Source organism: Salvia hispanica, chromosome 4, assembly GCF_023119035.1.
Source record: "Salvia hispanica cultivar TCC Black 2014 chromosome 4, UniMelb_Shisp_WGS_1.0, whole genome shotgun sequence".
NCBI classification, from domain to species: domain Eukaryota; kingdom Viridiplantae; phylum Streptophyta; class Magnoliopsida; order Lamiales; family Lamiaceae; genus Salvia; species Salvia hispanica.
In genome coordinates, this window is record NC_062968.1 from 39027231 (window position 1) to 39037440 (window position 10210).

Consider the following 10210-nt stretch of genomic DNA (forward strand, 5'->3'; position numbering starts at 1 on the left):
TAGAAAAGAGACAAGATTTCTATTATATATACTGCTGGAAAACAAATTAGCTTAGAAATTTACAAAAATGTACTAAAAAAAGATTGGATTATACCCATAAATATTAATCAGAATTCTTCACATTTGGTTGCCATGGAAACTAATGTAGTAGCTAGATTTGGCTCTTCATGAAGTCCAAAATGTAGGCTTGCTGCATACAACACAATGATCAGAAATCAATCTCTCAATAATGCTCCCTTCTTCAATCTCTACACCACTACTCTGGCTATTCCACAAGTGCACCCCATAAGTTGACCTGGTTAATTGCCGGATCTTCGCCCTGACCCATCTCTCACCCACTCTGCCACTAGGCCTCGCGAAAAACCCGGCCACCTTCCCCCACGAGACGGGGTAGAAGGCAACGGGAGGCAAGATTGTGACGTTATGATCTAACTCATCTGTTTTAGCCAATTTCTCAACCACTCTTGAGACCAAATATGGACCATTATGACCCCATACATTCCCATCAAAAGTTGAAGCAAATTCCTCCAAGAATTTATAAAGAATTGGATGATTTCTATCAAATACAAGAATTGCATTATTCAACCTTGTCCAATTCCCAAACAGGTCAACACTCTGTGCACCAATTGAATTCCTTAAACCTTCCAAATTCTTCAAGATTATGAAATCTGTGTCCAAATAGATGCCTCCATACTTGTACAAAACTGCAAGCCTAATCAAATTAGATAGATTCTGTGGGAGGGGAATCTCACCAGGATTCTTGATCCCTTTCTTTATGTCATTGAACCAAATCTCAGCAGGGGTGTCCTTGATCAAATCCCACAAGTCCGGAGCCATTGCTCGAACGTGAAAACCACGTTCGAGCAAGGGCTCGAGAATCTTGAGACCGTGATCCGAATCCATGGTTTCGGACAGGATGATCAGACAAATGGAGGGGTTTGTTTGGAACAAGGTTTCCAGCCCCAAAAACTCTCTTTTTCCGTACGAACCAAGAGGGGAGATCCACGTCATGAATGCTTGAACTTTGCAGTGATTTGTGCGGAAGAATTCTGTAACTCTTGAATGGAATCTTCTTGTCGGATCAGATTCCGAGAAGATTCTCATCTGATTAGGCCAAGTGAGAATCTTGGGCGTGGAATCTGCTTCTGTGATTTTGAGCACTCCTGCTGCGGCTTGATGCGTTTGCAGCAGATTAGGAACATTCTCAAAGGAGTTTTGGTGGATTGGAGCGCTCGAGAAGATGGTGTCGGAGAAGATTATGATTAGGATTATGGATGCGAGAGTGATGGTGGAGAATAAGTTGAATTTCATGTATGAAAATCTTGAAGAATCGATCATGGTTTTAATTACTAAAAGTGAGAGGGAGAGGGAGAGGGAGAGAGAATTGGTTTTGGTGATTTGTGGAAAAGTGAAATGATTTTAGAGTGAATTGATCAAGAAGAATATAGGTTTCATGGCGGCTGAGGAATATTAATTATTACTTACAAGAAAAAGATTAGATTTTTATTGTGTGTTGGGGGTTTGAATGCATGTTTAAGAAGTGAATTTGGGGTTAGAATTGATCAAGGGAGACTTAGACTTTGAGATGATGGAGACTCTCCATAAAAAAAAAAACACAGTTGTTTGGATGGCCAATCGAGACTTTTCTCTGGCTTATGGAGTAGTATATAAATAACTGGGTGTGGGACACTTGAAATTTTTTTGGATTTTTTAGTTATAATGTCAGAAATTATAATGTAGAATTCGTCACCGAAACAGCGATTTCTATATTAAACATAATATTATAAGCCTCCACGGCTCCACATGTTAGTATTAGTCTTGTTATTAATTAAGTTATGTGAGGTTTACTAACTTTTTATTTATTTATAAAGTTATTAATTGATTGGCTATACAAACAATATTTACCTAGACACACACAAAACTAAAATTATTACAAAGAATCAAATGTAAACGCTGCAATCAAATTTTGTAAATCCACAATATATATGGTATAGTCGTAAATTTCATAAAGTTTTACACCCTCTAAATGCACTCTTGCTGGTTCGTGTATTAGGGCGATTCATTCATTCATTCAATTCATCCATTTTTTTTTTAAAACGTTTGCATTTATCTTTTTTTTATAAATACCAATCATCACATTTAATATCATTTTACTAACCGTTTGCTTTTCGAATTTCAAACACTTTTCTAATACTGGAGACATAATAGTATAACGCCTACGAGGCAACAAATTTTCAATATTAGTATTATAAGGTGTTCGGTGTGCAATATTGTATCCTAGATTAGATTAAATTTATAGTGTGTTTGGTTCGTGAGATTCAACCCCACAATTCAATCCCAGATGAATAATCATGAGATAATTAGTCATAGCTTACCCCATATAACTAAAATAATCTCACAACTCAATCATAAATTGTATCTTGATATTAAATATGATGTATTAATGTGTATCAAATTGATTACTAAGCTCTAGCTTGTTCTAGAATAAATTATAAACATTAATGTAGTACTCCCTCCGTCCCGGCTAAGATGACACATTGCTTAGCTGGCACAGCATTTTAGGAGTTATTGGTTAAAGTGTTTAATTGAAGAGAGAGAAGGTGGGTGTAAGTATTAAAGTAGAGAGATAAAGAAAGATGAATATTTTAATAGGAGTGAGAAAAAGTGGTTGAGTGTATTAATTGGAGAGAGAAAGTTACCAAAAAAGGAAATGTGTCATCTTAGTTGGGACAAACTAAAAAGGAAAACGTGTCATCTTAAGCGGGACGGATGGAGTATTTTATTTGTTGCAACTAAGTCGAGTCATTTTTTTTTGCACTCGTTTTAAAATAATCGTTATAAATTGTTAAAGTGGATATATAATAAAGTAAAAGCGAGAATAATGTAAATAAAAACTCTTATCTAGAATGAAAATTTTGAGAATAATAAGAAAATGTAATTATAATTATTTTAATGAAATTTTTAAACATAAATGGCTGTATTGCTCTTGTAATAATTGGGAGAAGATAACATGAAAAAGGTTTTGGAAGTGAGAAGATTTTTTTGTTTTTAAGTGATGGTAGTGAAAATATTTTGAAAAAGGAAAAAATTAAAAATGTTTTGAAAAATATTCTAATACTCCATATTAAATAAATCTAAGATTTCGTTCTATCTATTTAATTTTCTTTATTTTATGTTTTCTAATGATTTAAAACTCAAAATAAAGAAACGAAAAAACAAAGTGAAGTGAAGAATAATAGTAGCACAAAAGTTATACTAATACTGAATACAATTATTTCATGTAATATAATCTTATCTCATATCAATTGCTAGGTTTTCCCATAAAATGTTCCTATATTTTTATATGGCTGTATTATAATCACATTCCGTTATATGAAAAAATTCATGAAAAATTAATCAAAGGCTTTAGATGATTTAATGGAACACTAAAAGTCAAGAACAATGCCAAAAGTTGCATATTTTCTATAAATTCTGATTTTGACACAATGCCAAACGTTGCATATTTTCTATAAATTCTGATTTTAGTAATCAAAAGTGTCAAATGTGAAGTAAATTTCAAGGTAGTGTAATAACAATATTGTTATGAATCTTGATTGATGATCAACTATAGAAAACCGAGAAGGATGGTTTGTGTATATGAGAGAAATCTGAAGGGAAATTGTGTAAATCTTATTGAAGAAAAGTATGGAGATTACACTATATATTCACCCTCTACTAACTGCCATTTCTCGGCTACAATCAAGAAAAGAGAAAAGGAAGAAAAACAGAATCAGAATCTCTAACTAACTCTCTCTTGCTCCAACGGCTAGTTCAAGATATTTGAACTAGCTTCTTGATTCTCATCTTGGGCCTAACTGGATATTGGGCTGGGCTACACAATGCACACACTTCTACAATTCTCCACCTTGCAGATGTAGCTCAGCCATGGTCGCAAACACTGATTAGCTTCTTACAAAGCTCAAACTTCTCCTTAGGAAGAGCCTTTGTTAGCATATCAGCAAGGTTTGCAGAGTGCTAATCTTCACAACCTTTACATTTTCCTTCTCCACCTCATCCCTGATGAAGTGTAGCCGCACATCAATGTGCTTGCTCCGCTCATGGAATACTTGATGCCGAGCAAGACACAATGCACTACTGCTATCACAGTGCACGGTCACTGCCTTTTGAATTACCTCAAACTCAGCTAAAATTCCTTTGATCCAGAAACTTTCTTTCCAGCTGAGGTTAGTGCTATGTACTCACACTCTTGAGTAGATAGAGCCACAACACTTTGGAGAGCTGACTTCCAACTAATGGCTGACCCAAATATGGTAAAGACATAGCATGTCTGGGACTTTTTGTTGTCAAGGTTAGTAGCATAGTTTGCATCACAGTAACCTTGAATTGCTTCCTCCCTTGACTCATCACAGCCTTTATATAGAATACCATAGTTGTCTGCTCCCTTAAGATGTCTGAGCACCCACTTCAACGCACTCCAGTGTTCTTTTCCAAATGCAGACATATATCTGCTAGTTATACTCACAGCATGAGAGATGTCTGGCTGAGTACAGATCATAGCATACATCAAGCTACCAATAATATTAGCATGGGGAATATTCTCCACTTCCTTAGCTTCTTGAATACTTCTTGGAGCTTGATTCTTTGAAAGCTTGAAATGCTGAGCAATTGGTGTAACAGTAGGCTTCACATTACTCATGTTGAACCTCTTTAACACCTACATAATCTGCCTGAGATAGCCAAAGAGTCTTCTTCCTTCTGTTTCTAATGATATTCATACCTAGGATTCTCTTTGCATCTCCAAGGTCCTTCATTTCAAAACTCTTGTTCAGCCCATCTTTCACTAGCTGGACTTTATGCTTAGATGGTCCTGCTATGAGGATGTCATCCACATATATCAGTAGATATGCAACTGGGATTCCACTTCTTCTCTTGATGTACACACAGTCATCATACTTGGATCTAGCAAAACCACTTTCAGACATGTGAGCATCAAATTTCTTGTTCCACTGCCTTAGGCTCTGCTTGAGTCCATAGAGGCTCTTCTTCAATAGGCACACCTTATTTTCATCTCCCTTCTTCACATCTTCTCCAGGCTGATACATATAGATAACTTCCTCAAGATCTCCATGTAGGAATGCAGTTTTCACATCAAGTTGTTGTATCTCCCAATCTCTCTGATTTGCAACAGCCAGCAAGATCCTTATTGAAGCATGCTTGACTACAGGTGCAAATACTTCATTGTAGTCAACACCCTCTTCTTGAGTGAAACCTCTAGCAACCAATCTTGCTTTGAACCTCACATTCTCAGTTCCAGTTGAATAACCACTTACAACTAACTAACTTCATAAACTCAGCTTTTTCTACCAAAATCCAAGTTTTATTTCTGATTAGGGAGTCTATCTCATCATTCATTGCTTCAATCCATCTCTTACTTTCACTAGATGATACTGTCTCACTGTATGTAGTAGGCTCAAGAGTTTTCTAGATTCTCAGTTGTACACAAGGCATATGAGATTATATCAGCCTCTACATACCTTGCTGGGGCTCTTCTGTTCTCTCTTCGAGTCCTATCTCTTGCAAGCTGATAGTTCCTCAGATCATCAGTGTGTGGTGGTCTTTCTCCATCTGTATCTGAGGTGAAATCAATAGGCTTTTGAGTCTGGTCCTCCACATCTATCACAGGCTCAAGAAACTGGTCATGGTGTTCCACCTCAATATGAGTAGAGTCAAGACTTCTTCCCATCTGCACCTGACTTGTCTAGGTATGGCATTATGTGCTCAATGAAGGTTACATCTCTGCTTATAACCACTTTTTGTTTCCCCTCTTCAACACACCACAGCCTGTACCCTTTGACACCCCTCTGATAGCCCAACATCACACACTTGAGGGCTCGAGCCTCTAATTTACCCTGTTTGATGTGAGCAAAGCATTTACAACCAAAAGTCCTTATTCTGGAGTAATCCCCATGTCCACCATACCATCTGAAGTCTGGAGTCTCACCTTTTAAGCTAGTAGATGGGTACTTATTGATCAAGTAAGCAGCAGTAGAAACTGCCTCACCCCAGAATTTCTTGCTCAGACCAGAACCAAATAGCATGCATCTCACTCTCTCCGTAAGAGTCCTGTTCATACACTCTGCCACTCCATTTTGTTGTGGAGTGCCTGGGACAGTTTGATGTCTTTTGATACCATTTTCTTTGCAGAAGACATCAAACTCATTGGAAAGATACTTCAGACCATTGTATGTCCTTAAGCATCTTAGCTTGGTACCCTTCTCAGCTTCAACTTCTTTGCACCAATATTTGAATTTCTGAAATGCCTCTGACTTTTCCTTTAGGATGTAGACCCATATCTTTCTACTATAATCATCAATAATAGTCATGTAGTATCTTCCACCACCAAGAGTGTTCACTGGTGCTAGGCCCCATAGATCTGAGTGAGCATACTCAAGAGGTGAGTTAGAGTAATGAGCACCAGTGGGAAAGGGAGTCCTCTTTGCCTTTCCAAGAACACAGTGCTCACAAGGATCAAGATTTGAGGAGACATCTCTTGGGATCAGACCTGATTTAATTAGCCCCTTGATGCTCCCCTCTGCTGGATGTCCTAACCTCTCATGCCACAATCATATATCATCAGTTATTACTGAGTTAGTATCTCCAATAACAACTTCTGCCAGCATGTAATAGAGGCTATTTCTCCTTTCTGCAACCATAACAACCTGTTCTCCCTTCCTAACCTCCATTCTTCCAACAGATGAATTAAAAGTAAGGCCCTTGTTCTCCAACAATCCAAGAGAGACCAGGTTTCTTTTGACCTCAGGGATATACCTCACATCACTCAGCATCTTAATAGACCCATCATGCATTTTCAGCTTTACTTTTCCAATTCCCCTCACATTACAAACATGATTATTACCCAACAAAACAGAACCAGCAGCTTCCTCCATATCATGAAACCAGGATTTATAAGGACACTGTTAGGTTTGGTATACTGAAAAGCATGTTTCGAGCAAGTTTCGCTCGAATAGAATCTTGCTTGTATACCGAAATAAGATGACATTGGTGTGGTATAGCACTGAACGGATCTAACAAGCAAGACGTGTCTTTATGCTATCTACTGAAAGATTAGGTCTTGATAAAATACTATTTCTTAATCTACATATGTTAGCATTGAGCATACGGTATTGATTATGCACTACTTTGACTTATCAAATGGTGCGGGTTTTTCGCAACCCAATAATCCCGATATATTGGGTAGTGGTGATTAATATCTAGCGGTGCTAGGATTGCTATTATGTTGAAACGTGCGCGAGGTGAGTCTCGTTTGATAATGTCCTCAAGAGGAGCTCGAACAAGGTTTTATTATTCGGAAAACTAGCCAGTTGGAGTTTTATTACTCTATGAATAATAAATAAATGTTTCTTGCTAAGTCCACTCTTGGAATTAATAAGATATTAATTAATTAAGTCCATAGCAGACATTAATTAATTAATGGAAATTTATATCTTAAGCGCGAGAAATAAATAATAAAAGTGGAAACCCGGATTACTTGTAATTTCGGATTTGGATGGAGAGAGTTCAATATTACTTCTGTAGTGGCTGCTCGTAATATTCCAATTATAACTTATATTAAATTGTGGGTTCAATTTAATTAGTAAAAAGCTAATTGGGCGAGCCCATATCCAAAACCTTCCATAGATCCCTGTCTGGGCCCAAAAGAAACTTAATATAAATAGGAGAATAAAGGAGACAGAATAATCACAATTTTTATTCTCAAAATTTTTGAAAATTTCAAACTCTCCAGCTGTGGAGAATTTCGAATTCTTCACCTTCCCAAAAGGATTTCTTCTGTCTTCTTTATTTAAGTCCTAGTATTTTGATGAGATCAGCCCACCCTGATATCGAGATACAGTTCGGGAACCAGAGAGAAGATCCGTGGTCTAGTATTGAAGATCATCACGTGAAGAAGGCGCGAGCAATCGACGATTCTTTGGAGAATCAAAATCGGTAACTCTAAACCGTAGAATTCATGTTTTAGGATTTACTATCTTTAAGCATGAATTATTTGCGTTCTAGCATGCAATTATCTGTTTAACATGTGAATTGATTAATTGCATAATCGGTCAAATAGATCATACGTCTGATTTATTTGTTTTGTACAAGTCTTCCGAAGGAATCAAAGTCTTTCTAAGACAAGTTTGATTAAGTGATGAGTTGTACTCAAATGTTGTTCCAACACGTGTTGGAAAAGTGTCCAAGAAATTGGAGTTGAGTACTGAGGCATGTTTTAAGGTTTGTCCCAAATGATGTAAGGTTATAAGTTCTGTAATCTTCAAAGATATAATTCTTGTATGAAGATCAAGAGATGAACTACAAGCCTAACAACGTGATAACTCTCAAAATAAAGAGAGAGATATCGGATTTTCCACATTACCAAGAAGTCATACCATTAGAAACTTTTGCACTAATAAAATCAACTTCAGTACCTAAGATTGTAAGAACCATATCGTAGTGGGAGCGTTCCACTGGAACACAACAAGTTCATGGGTCTAAGAGTGTCGTAAGACTCAGTCTTAGATCAACTTGAACATAATCCCTTTAACTACAATGTAGTATTGGTTCATTTGGATATTCATCTTTGAAAAGGTGATAGATTTCAAACTACAATCTAAGATAGACAACATGTTTTACAAGACTTGCAAAACTACCTATAGGCTGTGTCAGTCAGTGGGAGCTAGTATATTTGCAAGTGTAAATATGGATCTTAAATGGCTAGACAATGACAATGGGTTATGCCCAAAGAGAATTATCTTCTCGCTATCGTTGTGCCAGGATTTATTCGATCCTATTGTCTATTAGAACTTACATAAATTAGAATATATGTATTATGATTGTCAAGACAGCCTTCTATAAATAGAAGTCTTGAGGAAATCATCTACTAGAACATTCTAATAGATATGTAATTAAGGGCAAGAAACGCATGATTGGAAGCTCATATAGACCTTCGTGGTCTTAGGCAAGCATCTAAATCATAGTATATGCATTTTATCAAAATTGTCAAATATTTGGAATTTGACTTGTGTCCTTAACAGTGCTGTAAGCACAAGGAAGTTGAAAGTGCATTACATATGGAATTATTGGTACTCTACAATGATGAATCTACAAAAGTTGCAAACAACTAAGATTGGCATCTAGCGTAGGAAACTGGTTGTCTACCCAGTTAAAGATAAATGATTTAAGAGAAACTAATTACATTCTTAGCATCTAAGTCCTTTTAAGATTGCTAGAAAGAATGTTGAGATTCTCTTAGGAATCCTATATCTACACATTGCTTGGAACATTTAAGCATTAGAAATTCCATGAAAAGGTTTATACCTTTCAAGGTGGAATTGTCTTGTCTCTAGTCAAGTGTCATTTGACGCTTAGTGAGATCAAGAATTATGAGACTAGTTTCGGAGATAGTTGTCTCATGTATGCTATAGTGTGTACTAAGTTTGATATTAGTTGTGCTTTTGCATAGCAAGTATATATCATAATAACCATGGCAAAGGATTTTGATTGAGGTAATGAATATACCCTAGTGCTTGAGAAAGACTAGTAACTATATTCTAGTTTACCAGTCATTCATGTAATGTCCTTGAGGTTACACTGTCTTAGTTTTATTACTAATCAGTGATCGAGTAAGTTATCCTTTGATTATGTGTTTACCTTAGGAATATCTTCCTAATAGCTTTAATCGTAAGTTTGAGTATGCCTATGAGTATTATATTTAATTACTCTAGTGAAGGCTAACTCAAAGGACACACGAGTTTATTAAGCTAAGCAATCACATATGGGGATGATATTAATTAAAGATCAAGTACGCAGCAAAGACATTATGGTGACAAAGATATAATCAGAGAACTACCAAGCAGATTTTTCTTTCACTTAGTGAAATGAATGGTAGTTCGATATATCTAGTATCAATACCTGCTTTGTGTATAAGTGGGAGAGTTTTTGGCAGTGGGTATACTCGAAAGCATGTTTTGAGTATAAGTGGGAGATTGTTAGGTTTGGTATACTGAAAAGCATGTTTCGAGCAAGTTTCGCTCGAATAGAATCTTGCTTGTATACGTAAAACTCTATAATCCACTTTTAACCCGATTCAGTATTATTCGAGCAGTCTCGCACGAATAGAATCACTATTATTATTACATTGTGTTTGCTTGTG

General features: G+C 36.4%; 1 protein-coding gene across 1 annotated transcript; it reads right to left on the reverse strand.

Moving 5' to 3' along the window:
- Positions 1-1501, reverse strand: LOC125222074 (lactosylceramide 4-alpha-galactosyltransferase-like). Its single transcript, XM_048124497.1, has one exon. The coding sequence runs from the start codon at positions 1336-1338 to the stop codon at positions 166-168; it is 1173 nt and encodes a 390-aa protein (XP_047980454.1). The 5' UTR covers positions 1339-1501; the 3' UTR covers positions 1-165.
- Positions 1502-10210: the final 8709 nt, after the last annotated feature.